This window comes from Mytilus trossulus, chromosome 3 (assembly GCF_036588685.1).
Source record: "Mytilus trossulus isolate FHL-02 chromosome 3, PNRI_Mtr1.1.1.hap1, whole genome shotgun sequence".
NCBI classification, from domain to species: domain Eukaryota; kingdom Metazoa; phylum Mollusca; class Bivalvia; order Mytilida; family Mytilidae; genus Mytilus; species Mytilus trossulus.
This window is the reverse complement of record NC_086375.1, coordinates 72,662,094-72,686,737: the sequence shown is the minus strand read 5'-3', so window position 1 is coordinate 72,686,737 and position 24,644 is coordinate 72,662,094. Positions and strand designations below refer to the sequence as shown.

At 30.9% G+C, this 24,644-nt stretch overlaps 4 protein-coding genes across 12 annotated transcripts in view; all 4 read left to right on the top strand.

Moving 5' to 3' along the window:
- LOC134712334 (serine/threonine-protein phosphatase 2A 56 kDa regulatory subunit gamma isoform-like) overlaps positions 1-7,459 on the top strand; it is a 34,764-nt gene extending 27,305 nt beyond the window's left edge. For 4 of the 9 annotated variants that reach the window (XM_063573782.1, XM_063573786.1, XM_063573785.1 and 1 more), the window contains one exon: positions 3,418-7,459. In XM_063573782.1, coding sequence (XP_063429852.1) covers positions 3,418-3,573 — 156 coding nt within the window. In that variant the 3' untranslated portion in view covers positions 3,574-7,459. Of the gene's footprint in view, positions 1-544; positions 1,439-1,458; positions 1,474-3,417 lie in introns of those variants that run through there. The other 5 variants (XM_063573778.1, XM_063573777.1, XM_063573780.1 and 2 more) reach the window with 4 other exon arrangements.
- Positions 7,460-10,417: 2,958 nt separating this feature from the next.
- LOC134712333 (uncharacterized) lies at positions 10,418-11,576 on the top strand. Its single transcript, XM_063573776.1, has one exon. The coding sequence runs from the start codon at positions 10,460-10,462 to the stop codon at positions 11,411-11,413; it is 954 nt and encodes a 317-aa protein (XP_063429846.1). The 5' UTR covers positions 10,418-10,459; the 3' UTR covers positions 11,414-11,576.
- Positions 11,577-14,241: 2,665 nt separating this feature from the next.
- On the top strand, positions 14,242-15,554 carry LOC134709701 (uncharacterized). The gene has a single exon (XM_063569851.1). The coding sequence runs from the start codon at positions 14,474-14,476 to the stop codon at positions 15,440-15,442; it is 969 nt and encodes a 322-aa protein (XP_063425921.1). The 5' UTR covers positions 14,242-14,473; the 3' UTR covers positions 15,443-15,554.
- A 5,107-nt stretch (positions 15,555-20,661) lies between these two features.
- On the top strand, positions 20,662-21,905 carry LOC134712332 (uncharacterized). The gene has a single exon (XM_063573775.1). The coding sequence runs from the start codon at positions 20,720-20,722 to the stop codon at positions 21,662-21,664; it is 945 nt and encodes a 314-aa protein (XP_063429845.1). The 5' UTR covers positions 20,662-20,719; the 3' UTR covers positions 21,665-21,905.
- The last annotated feature ends 2,739 nt before the right edge of the window (positions 21,906-24,644 follow it).

Below are 24,644 nucleotides of genomic sequence, written 5' to 3'. Positions count from 1 at the left end.
TTTTATGACTTCTTATTCTCCAATGGTCATCCCTCTCCATGAAAGTTATCTCCCTTGGTAGAACCTGCCAGATTTATTTACTGTTTAATTTGTTTTGTCCTCAACAAACATGGAGTATTAGGACAGAATCCCTGTGACATTACTGTCCAAGTATTTTGGGAGTCTTTTCCCAGTTTAGTAAACATTAAATGTTTATAACTTCTACTGAAAAATGAACTACCATTACTGATTACACGACAATAAAAAATCTGATATTTATATTGTCAATGGGCAGAAAATCATCTCAGAGTACATGAAATGTTTTTCCCCTTGTAGTTCTTGAATACTATCTGCTGATCCTCACTATTATTTCTATTACAAAGTACTGAAATTATCCTGTCATCTATTCATTGAGTAGATTTTATATTATAATATATGTAATGACAATTATGTAATGCTCTTATACATGATATGTACTATTTAGTTTGAAAATATATGCATAGTATAAATGTACTCACGAAAATGATGTTAATAATGATATATGTTTTCCTATCCACACTTTCAGATTACGGTAAGATATTTTCTTTTTCTATTAGTAGCATTAGGTCACACTTATATATCTGTTTTCACACTGCATGTTTTTATACTACAGTTTCCTACAAGAAAAATCTTACTGCATCTACAAATATAATCCTGAATTTATTATGTTCTATGCATTATTCAAGAAATGAACAATTATGTTGAAAGTATTTTATAGAAAATTATTGATAAGAGAAATTTTTGAATTGTAAAGATTGAAATTGTTGTTATATCAAAAATAGAGACTGCATGTTTAGTCTTCCTCAATATTTGATGAGATAAATGTTTGTTCACCCCATACTTAAACAATTTGTATTCATGGTAATGTGGTACCTTGATATTAGAATGCTAAAAAATTGTGATGCTTTTATAGCATAAGGGTGTGACATAGTTTTTGTCTGTAAGAAAATAAATTCACAATAATCAAAGATGTAGTTGACGTCTAAGTTCATAAACTCTTGTGAAATGTCAATACATGCAGTTGAATAAGGTTTGTATTTCTCTATCATCCTGCACTTGAACATACAGACTTTGGTCAAGAAAGTTTTTCTGGATATACTTGTTGTTTTATATTTGAATTTTGTTTGTTTATCTCATATTCTTCTTCAATTGGAAATAAAGAATACAATTTACTGTTTTAGAATAGCTAATTTTATTATTGATATATTAAAGACCTAGTTATGAGCAGCCTTTCAGTCAATTGCTACTGAAATACATTTTTAAATATTTTGAAAGATTCGTTTCTGAAATCTATTTGATTAGCTTTTATATGAAAAAACAATGTAAATTAAGATGGAGTTTTAATATCATCTGTTTAAGTGAGCCCTTGTTCGGAATTATTTGTTTCCAATATAATAGATGTACTTGAAATAAAATCTGATGTATGATCTTTCTGTATAGCTCTATCAGGAACAGGTGAGACTCAAAAATCTTTTTTTTCTTCCAAATAACATTGATGCCTGTAAAGCTGTCAAAGATTTAACACTGTTTTTGTATAACCTGCGCACATGCAATTATTTAGACTTCAACCAACCCCTGAGCAAAATGATCTCCATTCATTTTTGTTGTGCAGATTTGAATTTGCTAGCTAGAGATTTGTGTTTTGTGCAGTTTTTCCTTAGTTATTCAATGTTGTTCAAGTGTATATTATTTGAATGATATCATTTTGTTGTCTATCAACTTAGCTTACATCATTGTTTGGTTCAAGAAATTTAAAAGTTAACTAGATTATACCATTTAATTGCCAGTCAAGTGTAAAATTTGTGAATCATCTGTTAAAAATGAAAAAATGCTGTAACTTCAGAATTCATTGCTTGCATCAATCATTGCGATTTGAGGAAAATCGGCATTGAGCTATAAGTATCAGATATCTTATTGTGAGATCTTATTATTGCGATAGTCATAAAGTCGCATTATTTGCCATTAAATAAACATCAAGAAAAACAAATGTAAAAAAATGTTGACTTTAAAATTACATTTATGACCAGTGAAAAGCTTGTTGCACAATGCTGCCATGTGTGAGCACAATTCATGAATTTTTGTTATTTGCTTTTAAACACAGAAGTCACATGTTTGCATTGTTTACACACATTATTGAATTAACATTAAAAAGTTGACAATGTTTTTGATCCTACTGCTAGCGCTATTCCAGAAAAATAAAAGGTCATATTTGGTATCTAATGACACTTTACTTTATTGATGTGCGTAATTGCAAGGTGCTTTTCTATCAGACAGTTAGCTCAGTCTCTTGTATACTTGAGTGTATACTTGAGTGTAGATGTAGTGATTGTAAGGTATGCATGTTCTCTTTGATTCAAAATAGCAGTTACATTGCAGCTCCTCAAGAAAATTTGACCTTGGACTGTTTTGACCTTTGATTTTTAAGGTCTTTGGTGTTTTGAATGTTTAGTTGTACCTACTTAGCATGCTTTACAGGTTGATTTTACTTTACACCTATAAAGGTGTACTCTAGTTAGAAATTCACCAGTAAGACCAAAGAAAAAATCAGTTGTTTTATGGCTCCCTACCTATCATATACTAAAGTTTCATGCCTTCTCTATAATATTGTATGGACTTTTTTGGTTCACTGTTAAAATCCTTGCATTTTGATTACCCACCAATTTACCATATTTTTCGGCATCATATGCAATGATCTTTTCTTTGAACATTACCTGGTGCTGTAGGAGATGTATAAAAAATGTGCTTATTATCAGAGTGCATCTTGGTAGTGTTAAATGTTTTTATAGAGGACCATTTAGTAGGTCTAGATCCAGGTAAAAGTAAGGCTTGCTGGTCAATTGTTTATGATTCATTAAATTTATACAGACATTAATATAATTCTTATGACAAGTATGTATAAAAACAAGAAGATGTGGGTATTATTGCCATTGAGACAAAAAGTATTCACCAAATGATATAGAAGTTTTAAAACAACAATTGGTCACTGAACAGCTGTCAACCACGAGGAAACCCATACTGCATAGCAAGCTATAAAAGGTCCTGAATTTTTATTCTTTTATAGATTCATGATATTAGTTATTAGAACTGTGCCTAGAAAGGAGAAGAATTATAATCATAATTAATTAGTCCCTGACGATGAATAAATGAAATGGTTAATTCTGTTATTTTTTTAAGTTCTCATTTTAATTGACCGGTATTGTTCATTCTACTTGTATTTTTTAGTAAGATTTAGTCTTAATCTGTCAGAAATGACCTTGGATGCTTTATTCAATATTTACTATTAATTATTGTATATTTTGAGTGTGATTGCGTATTAACATTATTTGTATATGTGACAAATAATTTAGGAAATTTTTCTTAGCGTTTTTTAAAAATTTTCGATAATATTTAATTTTTCAGATAACGAAGAAAAAAGGCAAGGGAGACAAGCCATTGTTGCGGCGAAAATCAGAACTACCACATGACATAACTATGATAAAAGCGTTAGATAGTCACAAAAGACATGATGAATATCTCCCAACAAATTCAGAGGGCAATTCAGCTACAACTACCTGAGACCAAAAAGTGATTTATTTAAAGATCATGGACCATTTATTGTCGTAATGTTGGGACATTCAATCTCTTTATCTGGTGTCTGCAAGTTTATTGTGTAGTAGAGATGATAAAAAAATAAGTGAATGAATGAAAGTGTGAATAACTGCTGTAAATTTTTATATTGTATATAATCGAAGAGTAAAAGTGAAGATTTTATGGAATATGTCATCCTGTATGAAGTGAGGTCAGTGTACATTTATGTGCGGGTCAAGATTTTGTATAATTGCAATTCTGTGATAAATAGTCCATTAAATTAACTTGCAGCACCCTGTGATACTCCACCCACTTTGCCTTAAAAGGAATGGGAGGAGTCACAAATTGAAATGCCTGATAGATTTATGTACATTTTGATTTTGTCATAGATGTACCTCAGGTTAATATCATGCAAATCGAGTTCAGACAGTTAATGCTTTTACCACAACAGATTTTGTACTGGATAGATGTGTGTGTTTTACAAATCTTTGATGATTGCGTACCTAAATAGTTAAACAGCGTATATGTAAGGCTTTTATTATGTAGATCATCTCCATATATCCTACCGGTGTTGTTGATTAATTTGTCAGTAAAAAAGGTCTTATCAATAAAATATTGCCAAAGTTAGATGATCATAACATTTAAATAATCATCACAACATGTATTTGCAAGTGTTAAATTGAGGTCACATATCAATAAGATTATATCCAATGGACAAACCTGTGTATGGTAAAGATGTAAATACTCTTTTCATTAGAACAATCTGTTTAAATGATATACTGTATAGCGCTTTCCCTTTGATAAAAAAAGACATGACTTGACCAACAATCATTGAAATCTTTAATAAATCATTATCTGTGGAGCCAGATCAAGTAACACATTATACATACAGTGCATACAGTATTATTGTACACAGCATGTATATCCCACAACTGCTTTTATAGTCTAGTCATAAATACAATTAAATGCAGTATTTAATCCAATTCTGACCTGACAAGTATTAATTTGCCTTACTAAATATATGTATCAATATATATGTGTTTGCATTAACTGTGATTGGCTGTTGGCAGTGTAATATTTGTGTTTATTGTTAAAAGTAGATGATAACGGGACAATGATACATGTATTGCGGATTGGACAAAATTCGTATTCGTAACATTCTTGAAAAAAAGTGCTATTTTTGTTAGCTATTTGCTGTTGTTAATTTATTGTCAAAAATTGTTCATACCAAAAAAAAAAGAAATTAATTTTGTTTGTGATTTCTGGTAATTGTGGTGACACTTTTGTAAACCAAACACTCAAATAGAATTATAATCATAAGTCCTTTTACTTCTGCAAATACATGAAAAAGTGAGGACAAAGTGGGAACGATTGTTTAATTTTTTCCTTTCAAGAACTTCAGAAATCAAAGCCAATGAACGAATAAAAATTTACCGAAAGTTATTACTTTTTCATAAGGAAATAAGAAAGAAAGTGTATGTCAGATATTTTAAGAAAGATTTCTGTAAAATTATAGATGCATTTTAGCATTGTTAGTTACTTCATACACCTGCTCATTCTTGATCAGTAATATGTAAATTTTATGTGCATGGTCATAAGGTCATTAAATGATGTGTTCACTTACTATTGTACACAAAGTTATCTTTTCTCTAATGTTTATGATAGATGGAAAAATATCAGACATGTAGTAAAATGAAGCTCTATGAGTACCGTAGATATTTATTTTGAACTACAACAGCTTTGCTCATAGAACATAGAATGTTTTGTAACTTTATTCTTTGTCCTTAAATTTCTGTTAAAAGACACAAAATTTAAAATGTTCAAATAATTAAAGATCCATTTCCTCAATCAGATTTATTTACATTAATTAAATGAAAAATTAATTCCCTTCTATTTCATTTTTTTCAAGATATTCTTGACTGTACATTATTTTCATTGTTTGTTAGAATGAGGACTGAGCGATAGTTACAATAAGTATAATTAGTTATGAGTGAGTTTGTTAACTAACTGTTGTTATGTTTGTTAAGTAGTCTTCTTGTTATTTTAAGATGGGATCAACACACATTTTTGCAATATTTTTTTTTTTTAATTTCTCATTTTCATTTTACTAAACATATGCAATCTCTCTTAATATTATAAAAGGACCTCAATTTTGTTAAACTGATCATATATTGATTGTATCAAATGACTTTCTCCCAAACATTTTTATATATGCATTTAAAATAATGACGAGAACTTCACAATTCCATATAAGAACAGAACACATATTGGTACTTAATATATTTGACTCACAAAGAAACGACAAAGTTAAGGCCTAATTCTTATTAATATTAATCATTGTTATTAGGACTTTTGGAAGGAGAAGTGATAGGATTTGTTTTTCATTAAATGGAAGTTGAACAATATTGTATTAAATGATTTTTATTAAAGGATGGTGGTGGATTTTAAGAGCTGTGTTAACATTTTTAAAAATCTTCTAAAATCAATTTGTTCCAGTATCCCATTGTATTTTTTAATAGGTTTTAATTTTGGAAAACTTATAATCAGCCATGGGTAGACATTAACTACTTAGTTTGATAAGTATATACAACTTTAAACTGAAATCCTTGTTAATGTTTTGAACATAATTTTTTTCTCCAGAGGATGGTCATATTTAAGATTATTTTATTAATAATAAGTTACCAAAATTTACATTCCATTATTTAACTATAGCATTACCATTACCAATGATTGACATGCCAAGTTTATAATGTGCCAGTGCATTGCCATATGTCTGTTGTTAAATATTCTAAGTGATAAAAGGAAGCAAAATACAAATTTCAAGTGAACCAAATCTATTTTTCATGTATGCCAAAAAAAAATAATTCTTTTATGAGATATATTTAGTAAAAATTTCCAAACTTCCCTTAATAATGTATGAAATCTGGTTAATTTTTCGTAGATTCCATAGAGCATAAATAAAACAAAAAACTCTATGAACAGATGATTCCATTTAAACATTAACAATCTTTCAAAAAAAGAAAGGAACAGTCTTTACTGAATGCAGTAGGCTGTTGTTCTTATATCCTGATACATTAACATTTAACTAGGTTAATACATGTACATATCAGATATATAGGCCAAAGTTTGACTAAATTTCAAACATTTCAGTAAGATTTGACACAGTAACAGAATGGTTATTTCCCTATACAAGTATCAAGATGTTAGATGCATCTTATATAAACAATCCACAGTACTTTACACAGAGAAGAAGTAAACTTATCATGCTAATCAAGTTTTATCAAGAAAAGTTTCCAATAATCCTGAAAATGGTCATGAAATCTGTTTGCAAAGGGAAGAATTATTTGTTTATTCTTTTATATGTCAAGCAATTGCAAAATTTCATTTTGAAAATATGTAAACAGTTTTAAAATTTATTTTGCATTTAAATGGCAAAAATAGACACCAACTAAAATAGGGTACCATTCATTAAGTGAGGGTAGAATTTTCGTATTTTTTTTAATCTAGCAATTACTTCACTAATCCCTGATGTGACTTAACTTTATGCTTTCATTCACCATTGAAATTTTTATGTTATTGTAATTATTAAACAGAAAATCATAAAATGTCAAATTTATTTGTGTACTAAAGTGGAACATTTTCTTATTCAAACATGAAATGTAACAGTAACTTGTTAAAATTTTAATAATGACTTGTTTTAATTTAATCGTGCTGTCTAGGTTATAATTCTTTTAGATGCATTTGAGTAACTAATAGAATGAGATGCACTATTTTCAGGTAAATATGCATGATGTACTAGGTCTTTGTTTGTGGTCAGGAATTGTCAAGAGTGATATTTTTTTCTTAAAACTGTCATTAAAATGAAAAAAATGAATTTCTGTTTTCTACATGCCACAAGCGATGATTTATTTTGCTTATATTGTAAATAAGACAAGAAGGAGATGTGTTAGGATTTCTGATGAGACAGCTATCCACCATAGTTCAAATGAGGTGGATGTAAGCAATAAGAAAAACTCTTACTATATAGTTCGCTATAAAAGACAGTGACATGAAAAAAAATGAAACAATTCAGTTCAGAAAACAGGGCCTAATTTATAAGAAAACACTTACAGAAAACAAATATGACAGACATGAACCAACAACAACTACTGACTCCTGACTTGGGGAAAGGCACATAAAAACTTGAAGCAGTGTTAAACAGGATTCTGAGCACTCAACCATCCACTAACCTGGGGCAGTGTTGCAACAACACAACATAACTTATTATTATATGAAAGTTTAACAATTAAATGAAATGTTTTAAAACAAATGTAAAGAAAAAATGAATTAGATGAATTGTAGGCTAAATGATATTGGGACTAAAAGCAATAAATGTAGGAATTAAATGATGAAAAGCAAGGATGCTTCCTGAAATACAACTAACTGCCTTAATGAGATCCACATTTTTTCAGTTAAGGATGGGCTTATGTCTAAAGAGATTGAACTTTTAAGTAATGAGACAATTTACTCTTCAGACCACCACAGTGGAAAGAAAAGATGCATGCGGAAATGTCACACTTGTGTAATTATACCCCACGCAACGAGTTGCGGAGGGTATAATGTTTTTGACCCGTCCGTCCGTCCGTCCGTCAGTCCTGTTTCTTGTCATCGCAACTCCTCTCAAACCACACCACAGAATTTCACGAAACCTTTTCAGATAATAAGGACATACTATGTAGTTGTGCATATCGACAGGAAATTGCTATACAATTTTTTTTCTAGGAGTTACGCCCCTTTGAACTTATTTACTTTAATGTACTACTGCAACAGTTTGTCATCGCAACTCCTCTCAAATCACACAACAGAATTTCACGAAACCTTTTCATATAATAAGGACATACTATTTAGTTGTGCATATCGACGGGAAATTGCTATTAAATTTTTTTCTAGGAGTTACGCCCCTTTGAACTTATTTACTTTAATGTTCTACTGCAACAGTTTGTCATCGCAACTCCTCTCAAACCACACAACAGAATTTTATGAAACCTTTTCAGATAATAAGGACATACTATGCAGTTGTGCATATCGACGGGAAATTGCGATTCAACTTTTTTTCTAGGAGATGTGCCCCTTTGAACTTATTTACTTTAATGTACTACTGCAACAGATTGTCATCGCAACTCCTCTCAAATCACACAACAGAATTTCACGAAACCTTTTCAGATAATAAGAACATACTATGTAGTTGTGCATATCGACGGGAAATTGCGATTCAATTTTTTTCTAAGAGTTTTGAATTTATTTACTTTAATGTACTACTGCAACAGTTTGTCATCTCAACTCCTCAACAGAGTTTCCTGAAATTACAATTACAATTTTTTTTTTTACACTTATTTAATTTCTCCAATGACATTGTGGGGATGTGGGGTATGTGAGCGTGCTCACTAAGGTTCTTTAATTGAATATACTATACTTCATGTCAAAATGCTAGACTCTGATTGGTTTATATGAGTTAGATAGTTCCCCCTATTCTGTGCTTTTCTCAGACTTCATGTGGGTTATTTATTATAAATCCCCATGAGGTTGTTCTGCTTGATATTTTAATCTGAAAAAGGCATTGTCTTTATCATACCTCACTCATCAAAGGTTCATAGCGTAGGGTATAACTCTGTAAGTCCTGTATTTGTCACCTTAAATCCCCTGAAACAGCTTAACAGAATTTCTTGAAACTGCAGATAGTAACGACTGACTATTAAAATGTGCATTTTGACAGGTTTAAGTTATTGTATTAAGAAAATCACTGATCTTATATTTCACCAGTTATACATAGATTATGTTCATCGAAGTCCTTGACGTGACTAATGCTAAGGTTAATCTTATTTCCTTTATATAGACACAAGCACTGCAAGTTTATATAATTAGCTCAAATTTGAAAATTAAGCACTATTAAACTAAAAAAGAAAATATTTGTCTTTGGAAAAAAATGTAGCCATAGAAAACTATGCGAGGCCAAAATAAAAATATGTTTGTTTTTCCTTCCCAACTCAAAAATAAGCCCTCTGGTCAAAAAATTGTATTCCACAAAGAAATCGAGATTATTTTTATTCCTGAAAATAATTTGTTTCCATTTTTGAAAAGTGCTTTAAAGCAAAATGATTGATTATCTAAATAAATACACTCAAATTGAGCACACATAACTAATAAGTGGCCTCGACTAGACAAGTCAACTCATTCATGTCACCAGACTATAACACCCAGTTAAAAAAATTACCTGTCTTTCTGGTCTGGTGACAAAAGTCGACCCGGGGGAAGGAAACGGAAATTCTTTTAAATGTGGCCTGATATCCGTTTTTGAACCAGGTTTCATGTGTTCTTCACATACATGTTGATCCTTCAGAAGAATTCGTTAGATGCTACTTCAACTTTGTATTTGTTTGGTTTACAACTATTTTGATACGAGCGTCACTGGTGAGTCTTATGTAGACGAAAAGCGCGTCTGGCGTACTTAATTATAATCCTGGTACCTTTGATAACTATTTATTGGTCAGGGAATTTTAATTCATTTATTTTCATTTTTATTTTTCATAATTATATGTTCACCTCACCTACAATTTTACAATTATAAAATCCGTACTTTACATGACCATTTAAAGACTTGACGACAGGCGGACGGACAAGAATAATCTTCCCATTAGTATGATCTATTGGATTAAGATTTGATACAAAATGGTAAATATTTTTTTCTCTCCAATTAGCCGCTTTACAAAAGTTTTTGACAAATTTCTGTCTTGATAAACCGGATAACAGAAGTGTGTACTTAAAATAGGAAATTATATAATAATCCACGTCCATTTTATGTGTTAGAATATCAGCTGATGCTAGAACATATTAAAGGATGAAATTGAGTGAATATTTTTTAATTCTTTTGTGTTTTATGTTCTTCTATAAAACATCAGGAGGACAAGGAGATGTACCAGAAATAAACAATGGAAGCGAAGAATTCTTAAAGGTACTTCAGAAAATCATTAGGGAGAGAGCGGAAGAGCTTATTGAAACTAGGAGCGAGAAACTATTTCTGAAGCTAGAAAGGAAGATTAAAACCGTAAGCGAAACCAACAAACAGATAACAAACCTCTTACATCAACAAGCTCCAATAATGTTTCAATATACAAGTTTCAACGCAGATTTAAGTGATGTTCAAAGAAAAGTTACGAGAGAATGTGACAGTTTGATAAACAATAGAAAAACTAAATTAATAAATGAGACTGAACACGATATCATTCAATTTGTAAGTAAAATGCGGGATTACGTTTCCAAAACTACGACTGCTATACAGACGGGAGTGTTACGAAGATACAATGACATTTTGAGTGATGTTGATGCAATTTCTGTTAGCACAACAGAGCTCCTGCGTTCTAGAGTAAAAAATATGCTCCAAAATATTTCAAATCTTGAATTAGAGGTGGAAAACCCGATAGCTTTCTTTGCAACACTTTCCGACAATGCTCCTAAGAATGGTGAGATAATTAAATTCGATAACATCATAACAAACTCTGGGAATGGATACTCCGTCACAGAAGGATTATTTACTGCTCCTATTGATGGATTGTATAGTATTCATTGCTCATTTCTTGTAGTAAATGGTTATGTAAATGTAGAACTCACGAGGAACAATAATAAAATAGGAAGAGGATACGCAGCGGAAGGAAAACATGAAAATACTGGTTCCATATTTGTTACAACAGATTTAATGGAAGGCGACAAAGTATATTGCCATAGACTTCCCGATTACAGTACAGGAATAATTCGAGGAGATTTATACACCACTTTTTCTGGATACATTCTATAAAAGCTTAGGTATGCGTACCTCTTACTCATATGACTTTTAATCTGGCAAGATGTCTATACTATATGTGTGACCTTTTTATTTGTACTCAATGACTGTTTGTCGAGGATGTACATACTCACTTTATACACATTTCCATTCTTAAAATAAAGTTGTTTACATAATAGTTTATTTGAATTAATTTTTCAACATTCTATATAATCAAAAAGTGTTATATTCATAAATATATTATCAAATAATCGAGATACAGCCATACTTTATATATAAACACAATATTTGTTTCTACGACAGAATGAAGTTAAGGTTTTAAGTAATATGAAGTAAAGAAATCTTTTGACTAAGTGTTTCACCAGTAATACATAAAGAGATTACGCTAGTTGAAATCCAACACATCACTACCTCTACAGACACGGGCAAAGTGATGGAATACATTAACACCATAGCGATACCAAAAGGAATACACTGCTCAAAACAAAGAAGTAAAAAAAAAGTAACTTTGAGTAGCTGCATGTACCCTGAGACAATAACAATCAAAACCAAGGAGTAAATAAAGACTCACAAAACCAAAAGACATTTACATCAACAGTTATAAATAATAAATAAGAAACAACATGAAGTCCATTAAAAACCTGGAGTGAAGTCAGGTGCTCCGGAAGGGTAAGCATTTTCTGCCCTGTATAGGACACCCGTCGTGTTATTTCTTTGTTCCGTTCGGTAATGGTGAAAGGTTAAGAAAGGCAATTTGTGTCTTTCTTTTACGTTGGTTGTTTTATTTGTGCTTCATGCTGAGCTGATGAAGATCTGATGAATCCATCCCTTTATTGTTACATGTAGTTCTTATATATGCTTGTAGACTTTTTTCCCAGGTAAAGTGAGGATTGCAAGCTCTAAAATATGTTTAACGCAGCCACATTCTGTATGTACCTGTCATAATTCAGATGCCGGTTACTAGTATGCAGTGTGGGTCGTTAATTGCTGTCTTTTATATCTATTTTTAGTTGATCGTTTTGTCATGCATAAGACGGTCGTTTTAGATTGTTTGAATCGTTTCACCTTTTGCAAAGTCGGGTCCTGTCATAGCTGACTGTATACGATATTGTTTTTCCTCATTGTTGAAGGCCGTTTGTTGGCACTACTGAAATTCATGTCAAATTACAACTCTGTTGGACAGTTGTTACTATAGCAATTATACTCAATATCCTAATTTTATATCATTCAAGAAATGTCAGTGTCAACAGTCATAGCCATATTTTTAAAAAGATTGAATAGGCCCTAATAGGGCCTATTCAATCTTTATAAAAATATGATAGACAACGATAGAAAACTTTCCACCAAAGATTTAATATTTTTTTGAAGTGGATGTAAGCAATAAGGCAACTTGCATTAGTAAATGCCAATAAGTTTTTCGTAATATAAACATGTCGCTATTCTATTAGAAAAAAAATATCGCACTCATATAAGATATAAGAAAATATAGCATAATCAATCTAGTACACATGATTTAAACATTAAATGCAATCAAACACATTGAAAGTGCATTCTCCATGGTCTTTGCTACATAATTGTCTTGTTAATACAATATCTTTATTTGGGAAACAAACAAAGAAAATTTGGTTATAGCAAATAAATAGACATAACAAACAAAAGAAAAACTCGATAATAATAATGTACATATTAAAAACAGTAATTGGTCTCCTTTCCTAAGTTCTAATAACTCTTCAATAAAAGAAACAACTCTTTTTATACCATTTGGTGTTGCTGGACATAGTGTAATCACCAGTTTATTAAAAGTTAAGTGTATTAAAATTGACCAAATTTTCTATTAATATTTAAAAAGGTTCTCTTTCATTTTTATCAATTTTACAGATAAAGAAAAATTGGAATTTATCATTTAAGATATTACATGTTTTACTTTTTCCTTCGTTTCTTGGTATTTTTGTGTATCGTCCATTTTCTATTAAAAGAAGACGATCGTTTATTCTAAATTTGGTTAACATTTTTCTTGTTTCGTCATTCGGGTGAGATAGGAAGTATTCCATTTGGTCATTTATATTAGATTTAAGTTTATATAGATATGTTTTGTTGTTTTCAGTTAGGTCATTTATTGTAACATCAATAAGAGTTTTATTATAGTTAGTACATTTCTTTTTAGTTAGAGTTTTATTTTTTTTATTCTGTTTTAAAGCCTTAGTTTCTTCAACAAGTTTTATTTCAATATTTATTTCTTGTGACACGATTTTTGCAAAAGTATACCAAGAGTATGCCCCTTCAGTATCTAAATGTTTAGCTAGTTTAAAGGCTTCACCGTGAAGTTATGAAGATAAAGACAAACTTCCAAACCAAATCTTTGTATCTTTGAAAAAAACAATTTTGTAAATGTTTAGGTCATTATGGGAATGACATCTCTGATTTAATATTTTATCAATTATACACAGAATGCATTCGTTAAAGTCAAAGACGTGAATCCGCACTATAATGTCTTCATCATATACACACATGTAAAGTAAGTTCATACATAGATGGGTTTATACATCTATGATTCATTTAATCAGCACATTAAAACAATAGACACTTACAGAAAAAGAAATATATTATAACCATTCAAACTTGATGATATATATCCGATACAAGTTTTGAGCTAGATTTCCTATGTAATTCACGTACAGAGACCCAATGTGAACAGAATTACAACAGTTGATGTTTTCAGAAGAAATCGCTAGGTGCTATTTATATGTAAGCAACGATTTTTCTTAAGCAAATAGCTCTCGTGCTTATTTCATCACCTCACCTAAAATTCTACCACTATAAAATCTGTACTTTGGAAACCATTTTAAAGACTTGACGACTGGCGGACAGTCAAAATGAAAACTAACCTTTTTATTATCTATTGGATTAAGATTTTAGACAAAATGGTAAATAATAATTTCTCCATTTAGCCGATTGCTTTAGTTTTTAAACGTTTTCTAGATAAACCGGATAACAGAAGTGTGTACTTAAAATAATATAATCGTGTACGTTCATTTTTATGTATGAAAATAAACTTATTGTAGAACATTGTAAAGGATGAAATTGAGTGCATATCTTTCACTTCTTTTGTGTTTTCTGTTGTTCTATAAAGTATCGGGAGAACGGGGGGATGTACCAGAAAATGTTCCTGAAATAAGCAATGGTGACAAAGAATTCATAAAGGTACTACAGACAATTATTGGGGAGAGAGTAGAAGAACTTATTGAAAAGAGGAGCGAGGAACTATTTCTAAAGCTGGACAGAAAGATTAAAAACGTAAGCGAAACCAATAATCAGATTAAAGACCTATTACATCAACAAGCTCCTACACTACTTCAATATACAAGTTTCAACACATCTTTGAGTTATATTCAGAACAAAGAGAGGACAGAATGTGACAATTTGATTAACAATACGAAAATAAAATTAATAAATGAGACTGAACACGCTATCATTCAATTTGTAAGTAAAATACGGTCGTACGTTTCCAAAACTACGACTGCTATACAGACGGAGGTTTTACGAAGATATAAGAATATGTCAAGTGATGTGGATGCAATTTCTGCTAGTACTAGTGCGATCCTTGGTTCTAGAGTAAACCAAATGGTCCAAAAAATTTCGAACCTTGAATTAGAGGTGGAACAAATGATAGCTTTCTTTGCAACACTTTCCGAAAATACTCCTCAGAATGGTGAGATAATTATATTCGACAACATAACAACTAATTCTGGAAATGGATACTCCGCCACAGAAGGATTATTTACTGCTCCTATTGATGGATTGTATAGTATTCATTGCTCATTTCTTGTAGTAAATGGTTATATAAATGTAGAACTCATGAGGAACAATAATAAAATAGGAAGAGGATACGCAGCGGGAGGAAGACATGAAAATACTGGTTCCATATTTGTTACAACAGATTTGAAAGAAGGCGACGAAGTATATTGCCATAAACTTCTCAATTACAGCACAGGAATAATTCGCGGAGATTTGTACACCACTTTTTCTGGATACATTTTGAAATGAATTTCATAAAAGCTTAGGTATGCTTATCCCATATGTTAGATTTTGTACCCAACAGGATATCTATATCGTGTGTATTATGTCGGGTATGTACATAATCACTTTACATAAAATAAAAATGTTTTCATAATATTTCTTTGGCATTCGTATTAGATTTTCTATATAATCAAGAAGTGTTATTTGAAGAGATAATGTATTATCAAATTATCAAGAAAGGAACTGTTGACAAATAGATATGAGGCTATTTTACAATTAACTTTCCAGAAAACATATCGAAACGTTGTTTAGATTTGTGTAAACATATTTGCTACTGATCAAATTTAAAACTTACAGATAATTTGTAAGAAAAGCGTTCAGGACCTAAAATTCAATTTATCCCTCCTGACTAGATGAAGGATTTAAAACATTATAGTTGACCAATTTGTGTAATATCCTGTTAAAATTTTGGCGAATATCTTATTACGACTTAGTGTGTTTACAATCGGCATATACAGATACATGCTCTTGAAAATTCCTTGACCTATTTCTATGCCATCATTAGTGAAAACTATTTCCGACCATACTTACCATTAAAGTGGCAGTACTTATTTAAGTGTACCATGTAAGTAAAAAATAGAATCACAATAATAAACTCCTAGGGTAAAAAAAGGAAAGTCCCTAATCATATGGCAAATTCAAAAGTTCAAACACATTAAACGAATGGATAACAAATGTCATATTTCTGACTTGGTACATGCATTTTTTTTGTATCGGGGATTTAATCTTGTTTTATAGATAGCTAAACCTCTGACTTGTATGACAGTCGTATCAAATTCCATTATATTTACAACCGGTATGTGAACAATACAAACAGATTAAGCTATTGAAGACAGAACTACTCTACTAGTAGTTGACTCAAAATGTACATCATCAAGATTCTGTTAATGTTTCAAGGTCGGTACATATAGGTATATAGGATGTTTGTCCTATCTTGATTTAAATTGTTATATGCTCTTCAAAATGGTATTGAAAAAAATGGTTTAAATTGAATGCTGTCTATGGGGATGTCGTTCTAAATCGGATCTAGTAAGAAAGATCAATTGATTGATTACTATTGTTAGTGTTTAAACAGGGCTGTATTGTGTGTTTAGTTTTGATTGGTGGAGGAACCCGGAGAGAAACCTCCACAGGAAAAGTTACAACCTTAGTCAATTTAGTTTGGAATCGCACACACCTGTCATGTGAGAAAGACACTTGCAAAGATGTTAAGTAAGAAACTAAGCAAATTTTATGAAACAAATTCATATGACATAACACGAGCTCAAATCAGGATCTCTTTTAATTGACTACATAAAATAACAATATATCCTATGAAAAACGATTCATAGCAAGCAGCATCATAAATAGAATTGACAAAACAACTTATAGGAAAGCATAAACAAAAAGAACGTGTAATTAGAAAACATAGCAAATCAAATAAATAAATTTAATTGAATAAAGGCTCTAAGCAAATACAGTGTATATAAAATTATTGTTTTTTTTTTATTTATATATATTTATACTTATTGTGTCTGTTTGTTTTGTTGACACATTGTTGTCAGTCAATATAATGGATTTTATGCGACTGTGATACAAGTGAAAGCTGTAGCTAACTATAAAACTAGGTTAAATCCACCATTTTCTACATAAGAAAACGCATGTGCCAAATAGAGGTAACAGTAGTATACCGCTGTTCGAAAAGTCATTAATCGATTGAGAGAAAACAAATCCTGGCTACAAACTAAAACCGAGGGAAACACACCAACCATTAACTATGAGAGGAAAACAACGAAACAACAGAAACATTAAATTGCAACAAAAAACAAGCGACCTGGTTTTGTAGCTAGCAAAACCTGATGCTTTTATGGTAATGTGAAATATAGCTCTAAAAGGACAACATTACATGACAGGACTACACGTCAGGAATATGACAGTAGTAATCCACTCTTTTGATGGCTTGAGCATTTGAATTTGCCATTTGATTAGGGAATTTCCCTTTAGAATTTTTTCTCGAAGTTCGGTCTGTTTTGTTATTTTACTTTTTACATGTGATACAAAGCAAGCAATTCAAAATATAAACGGAATAAGTCTTTTTTGTCAAGCCTTCGACTTAAGTCGAAAAAGCGAGACTGAGCGATCCTACATTCCGTCGGCGTCGTCAACAAATATTCACTCTGTGGTTAAAGTTTTTGAAAATTTAATAACTTTCATAAACTATACTGGATTTCTACCAAACTTGGACAGAAACTTGTTTATGATCATAAGAAAGTATCCAGAAGTAAATTTTGTAAAAAATAAAATTCTGTTTTTTCTGATTTTTACTTATAAATGGACTTAGTTTTTCTGCGGGGAAACATTACATTTACTCTGTGGTTAAAGTTTTTAAAATTTGAATATCTTTCTTAAACTATACTGGATTTCTACCAAACTTGAAAAGAAGCTTGTTTATGATCATAAGATAGTATCCAGAAGTAAAGTTTGTAAAAAAATTCATTCATTTTTTCCGTATTATACTTATAAATGGACTTAGGGTTTTTGCCAGGAAACAACACATTCACTCTGTGGTTAAATTTAAACAAAAATTTAATAACTTTTTTATACTATTTTAAATTTGTACCAAACTTGGACAGAAGCTTGTTTATGATCAAAAGCTAGTATCTACAAAGGAAATTTTGTCAATATTTGGTACCTGCGTATCTGTATTTTACTTATAAATGGACTTACTTTATCATCCAGTTAATTTTACATACAGTCTGCAGTTAAATTTCAAACATTTATTCGATTCATAAACTATCCTGAAATTTTCACCAAACTTGGACAGAAGCTTCTTACAATCAAAAGATAGTATCAAGAGGAATATTTTTATTGATTATTTTCCTCATTTTTGTTGAGCCTGGGAGTTACAGCAAAAGTAGGCGAGACACTGGGTTCCGCGGAACCCTTACATTTTTTTAATTGAGTGGCACAGTGAGGTAGCACATGTTGATAACATTTTGTTACCCACCACCAGCTTAAATATATCTATATATAATGTTTAAAAAAAATCATTCTATGACAATTTTACTTATACATTTCGTGTTACATTTAAATGGTTTTGAGCAGGATACAGATTTAATTTTGATTTTCGTTGTGTTCATTAACCTCACGTAACATCGCACGAAGAGGGGAATATGATACTCACAAGGGAATAAGTAGTTTTATTCAATGTCACGCTAGATAGTCTTAACCACTTAAATGCTTATTTTGCTATACACATTTACATACAGTGGAATGATATTCTGTATTTAGAGTGATACAAATACCTACATTTAGTCAAGAATATTCGTTTGATGTAATTAAGCTTTTGAATTTGCCATTTGATCACGGACTTTTTAATTTTCCTCGAAGTTCGATTTTTTTTCTTCATTTTACTTGCTCCATGACTGAAAGTTTTTCTTACATTAAAATAAAATGTTTTTCGGGGTTATTTCAGCATTTATACCACAATTGACATTATAAGCACAAGTTTTGATATCATCCATATCTTGAATAAATAGATGACACTTATTTTTTATTTTTTAAAGATCATAAACACATCTGTACTTAACCGAATGTTCTAAATATACATTTTTACTTATCAAACAAAAAATCTTTAAGAACTGCAGTTAGCTTCCTAAATGTAGAGCACAAGTTCCTGAATGTTATCAATTTTAATTGCGTTTAGATTTGTTCACTGAAAACATTCCATTCAAAGAGACAATGACAAAACAAATGAGTAGTAAATAGTATTATAGATTTATGAAGTCTATTTATCGTATATACTTAATTAAGTCCTGGTATCTGTGATGAGTTTATTTACAACCACTGAGTCGATGCCACTGCTGGTATCACAAACCCAGTAGTCAGCACTCTTTGTTCTGACAAGAGTTGCCATTGATATGGTTATATTTATAAATTTACTGTTTACAAATTTTTGAAATACTGAGGCTTTTCTACCTCAGGCATAGATTACCTTAACTGTATTTGACAACACTTTTAGGAATTTTGGTCCTCAATGCTTTTCAACTTCGTACTTTATTTGGCCTTTTTTTTACTTTTTTTTATTCGAGCGTCACTTATGAGTCTTTTGTAGACAAAACGCGCTTCTGGCGTATATACTAAATTTAGTCCTTGTATCTATGATGAGTTTATTTAGATAAAAGCAAACGCCGTCTTAAATATACACTTTGGACTCCTAAGAGATATAATGAAATATACTAATTGAAAATATTATTTGTGTATTGTATTTTCATCCATTTTACCAAAATAAGTATCCATTTCTTTTTCAAAGTCTGCATTTTCTCCTATGTTTTGTTACCTACATTTATATCTTGGAATTTATTTGGATATGCCAGCAATTTTTCAGAAAACAATTTAAATAAAGATTTACTCCATACTCATGATACAGTGATGTATAGTCGTCATTTAGACAAAGTTATCATATGCATGGTTATACAAAGAGCATTTATTTGAAAAATAGAATTAATCATTGATAGCACATTAAAATTTCCTGTTGATAAGATTAATAGCTGACTTTGCGCTATGAGCGTTGTTCATTGTTGAAGGCCGTACGGTGACCTATAGTTGTTAATTTCTGTGTCATTTGGTCTGTTGTGTTGTGGAGAGGTGTGTCATTGACAATCATACCATATATTCGTTTCATATATACTGTATAGGATTGAGATTTTGAAGTATTTAAAAATTCAATTACAATGATGTACGAAATAATCAGTTCGTAGCTTCATGATTGGATATGGGGAACTTTAAGTTATTTTATTTTTTGCAATCTTTAAATGATTAAATTAAAAGTGACGGAAAATATCTGTAATAAGATGAAGAATGGAAATGGGGATTGTGTTAGAGACAACAACCCGACCATAGAGCAGACAACAGCCGAAGGCCACAAATGGGTCTTTTTTTATTCAATTTTAACAAGACCTGACAGCAATTGACTGTAAACTATAAACAGGTGAACAAAAGTTTGACCAGTTTCCGAAATGGCAAAACTGGAAATGCAATGCCTTGTGAAATAGCTATATTCGATATCATTTTCTCGAGAATGCAAGTAATATGTAATTATATAACATCAAGTTACAAAGAGTATGTTATATTTCAAAATACTGAAATAATTGGTATCTTATCAACCTTATTTGCGGAAATACTCAATTATAAACCGACATAAAATATACTTATACATTCTTATAAGCTGAAAGTGTATGATAATTAAAGAAAAACTAAAACAAAATGGCGAGAATATCATATGGTTGGTTTATAATATACTTCGTTTCATGGAATCTGCAAGTGGGATGGGGGAGCGATATCACACCAAGTATTCCTTTTCCTCAAACATTGGATGAAAATCTAAAGAGAGCTGTAGAGGATGCCGCAGGAAATATCACTGATGAACTGTTTCTCAAACTTAGTGAAAAGATAGACGCACTTAGGGATAAGACTATTGAAGATATTGTTTTGGGAAAAATAATGAACAAATTTACTGAAACCACTGCTAAAATCAAACAACTTGGTTCGAATTTAACTAGGACATTTAATCACAAATTGAACGTTACAGAATCGGCAATATTATCTAAGGTTGATAATGAAATTAGCGATATCACTGGTGACATTCGAGACAAATATTTAGATTTTGAAAAACAAATTAATAACGACATAGATTCAAATAAAAAAACGGCTGAAGAACATATGAGCAACGCTACAGAATCAATGTTAAGAAATCTAGACACACAACTGGACCAGTTAATGTTCAACGTTTCCAGTAAGTCAAACGAAGGATCGAGTAGGACAATTGTGGTTTTCTCAGCTTTGCTCACGAAAAATGTGTTGAGTGATGGAACGAATTATATTGCATTTGATCACGTAGTGACAAATATCGGACATGGATATAACAAAACAGGAGGAGTTTTTTCCACTCCGATAGATGGTCTTTTCATGTTTACGTCAGTATTTCTAGTAGACGATGGTTATGTAAACATTAAGCTTACAAAGAATGGAAATGAGATAGCACGGGGATATGCTGCAAAAGATGTCCGTGAAGGAGCAGGATTCGTGAGTGTGATTCTAAATTTGAAGACTGGTGATAAAGTAGGTATCAAAATGATTCCCGGATGGATCACAGGGTGTATGAGAGGAGACTTCTATTCATCCTTTTCTGGAACAAAAGTTGGACACTAGGATCACAGCGTTTGTGAAAGGAGACTACTATTCATCCTTTTCTAGAATTAAAGTTGGACACTAGCAGTGCAACATATGTATTGATTTAGTTATTTTCATTATATTTGACAAACATATGCAACGAGTAGTTAAGTTTTGACTTGCAATATACTACGGTTTCAATTATCTTATTTTCACATGTTTCGATGTAGTAAAAAATTTATTTTTTTTGTTCTACTAATGTTATAAACAGTCAAATATCCCTTGTTTCATTTTGCCTGTCTAAACCACGTCACCACCATTTTAATAGCCGGAATTTTTACGCTCCACAAAAACATATTTTTTACTTTTCCCATCACACTGTCCTAACAAAATCAATTAACTTTGAGCATCGAAATGTGAACACTTATCTAAGTGCGAGAACACATTGAGCAATTATGAAATAATTAAAGTAAACAATAGTGCTAATTTCCTTTCGATTCAAGACTCGCAATGTTATACGAAACAAAGTAGATAACTGTCAATGAAAAATTAATAAGAGAAAAAAAGAGCATACAAAACATTTTGGAAACAGCAAATAAACCTCAAAAGTCGAGAACATCTAATACTTAAACGCAGACCTTACAGAAAACACGAATACGTAAGAAAACAATGCATATAACTATTCTCTGTTATATTGACGATTGGAAATAAAAATATCCATTTCTCGAACATTTATTATATCAGAACGTAAAGAACGCCAAAAGAATCAACATCCCAACATTGAAATTCTTAAAAGTATATATGAAACACCGGATTTTGGAATTCCGCAATTTGCAATTCTTCATTTGTAACAGTACTACTAAAAACATAAAAAGTTTGTTCACTATTATTGTACTGTTATACATGTGAGGAAAATGATTTTTCTTGGAAGTCGCGTTCAAAGCTCTAAAATTTCTCCATTATACATGACCCCACTCCAAACGTATACATCTTTACAATTACACAAACTTTACAATTTTATGTTTAAAGGTAGACAATACAGTGTAGAATCATATTATAAAGACTTTGAAAAGTAGCTCATGGTTTCAGATACATTCATTTTTTATTTTGTTTTTGCTTGTTATAATATAACTTCTATACCTCTTTTTACTTGAAAGTGCCTCAGCACTAACTATATATCATTATATTAATGGAAGCACCAAAGGATAACTTTATAAATGGTATCAACAAGTATTGGCAGTAGAGGTAGTCCTGTATGTTTTAACTCGACATAAGAACATGTGGTATGAGTGCAAATAAAACAACTCTCCATCCAAGTCATAATTTGTAAAACAAACAATTATAGGTCAAAGCACAGTCTTGAGCTAGCTTACATCGAACATCAAGCTATAAAGGGCCCCACAAATGACTAGTGTGAAACCATTTAAAAGGGATAAACAACAGTCTAATATATATATAAAATGAGAAACGATAAAAAAACCAAACGACAACTACTGAACATCAGGTTCTTGACTTAGGACAGGAGCAAACAAATGCAGCAGGTTTAAACGGTCTTATAGTTACAAAACTTCACTCTTATCTAAAACAATAGTTTAACATCACAACAAAGAAAAAGACACTATGTACTTAACTCAATCCAAAGACATGTTAACACTAGTGAGCATACATTGAAAGAATACATTTGATCTATGATGCAATGTTAATACAAAATCAATAAAATAAGGGTGGTATAATAAAGACAACAGTAGTATACCGCTGTAAGGAGATGTTCAACAATTAAAAAAAAACCTAATGACCTTGAGTAAAAAGTCTCCTTATACAATAATATACAAAGTTAAAGAAAATAGTACAAGGTAAACTGTTTAAATGAAAAATGGATTTTCAAAGTAAATAATTTTGTTGAATATAGGACGAAGAAGTAAAATTTATAGACATACCAAACACATAGCAAAGCTGATATATAAACGAGATATAACCATAAAAGAGGGACGAAAGATACCAAAGGGACAGTCAAACTCATAAATCTAAAACAAACTGACAACGTCATGGCTAAAAATGAAAAGGACAAACAGACAAACAATAGTACACATGACACAACATAGAAAATTAAAGAATAAACAACACGAACCCCACCAAAACTAGGGGTGCTAAATAAGGATAGATTTAATAGCAAAATGCATTACAAATAGTATCAAAATGTCAAATGACCAAGCAAGTACGACTAGAGAGTACTCGCTGTTAATGACCGGTGGTTAAAAGACAAAACAATTATAAATAAGAATCATGCATCAGAGCCTAAGTCTACTTGTTGATACAACGGATTTTGTTTCAAGATTATAATGGAACATCACGTTCACATCATCTATACCATTATATTTTTTTCTTCTGTGTTTTAGTATGTGATGTCCCGATGTATGAACACATCCACCACATAGAGCAAACTACATAACAGTTGACTTGATTTTGTTATGCTGTGGACATTTTTTTATGTGAAGTTGTCATTGTCGTAATGAAGGTGACAAAAAGCAAAAGTTAAAAAGGTCGTTGAACACTATAATTAAAAAGTACTTATATAATAATATTCCAGCATTAAGGAATTATTCATTGGTACCAAACATTAAGATATTAACATAATTGCTATCGGTATGTAGTTGACAAATTCCGCAATTTCTGTAATCTCATTTTGCTTTCAAAATGATCTTCCCAATTTCATTAAGATTACTGATTTTGTTCATAGAAATAATTCAGAGTTCAATTTGATTAATTAAAACTAAATTAAATTGGTAAATACATTTTTTCAATTTTCTTCTAAAATATGATCGGATTTAAAAAAAAGAAGACCCATACCTCCTTTCTGTTATCTTGAGCAGCAGTATACTATGTAGGACCATTCATTTTGTCACTCGTAGGTTACAGGTGCGAGTAAAAGATAGTTCATATACCTTTGAGGTACACGTGACATTTCGTTCACGTATCATAAAGCTACGCATATTCAACCAACTAGCTAGGTTACTGTAGG

Bases quoted from the DNA above. Each gene is read 5' to 3' on its own strand.
- LOC134712332 (XM_063573775.1), top strand. From the start codon at position 20,720: ATGGCGAGAATATCATATGGTTGGTTTATAATATACTTCGTTTCATGG.
- LOC134709701 (XM_063569851.1), top strand. From the start codon at position 14,474: ATGAAATTGAGTGCATATCTTTCACTTCTTTTGTGTTTTCTGTTGTTC.
- LOC134712333 (XM_063573776.1), top strand. From the start codon at position 10,460: ATGAAATTGAGTGAATATTTTTTAATTCTTTTGTGTTTTATGTTCTTC.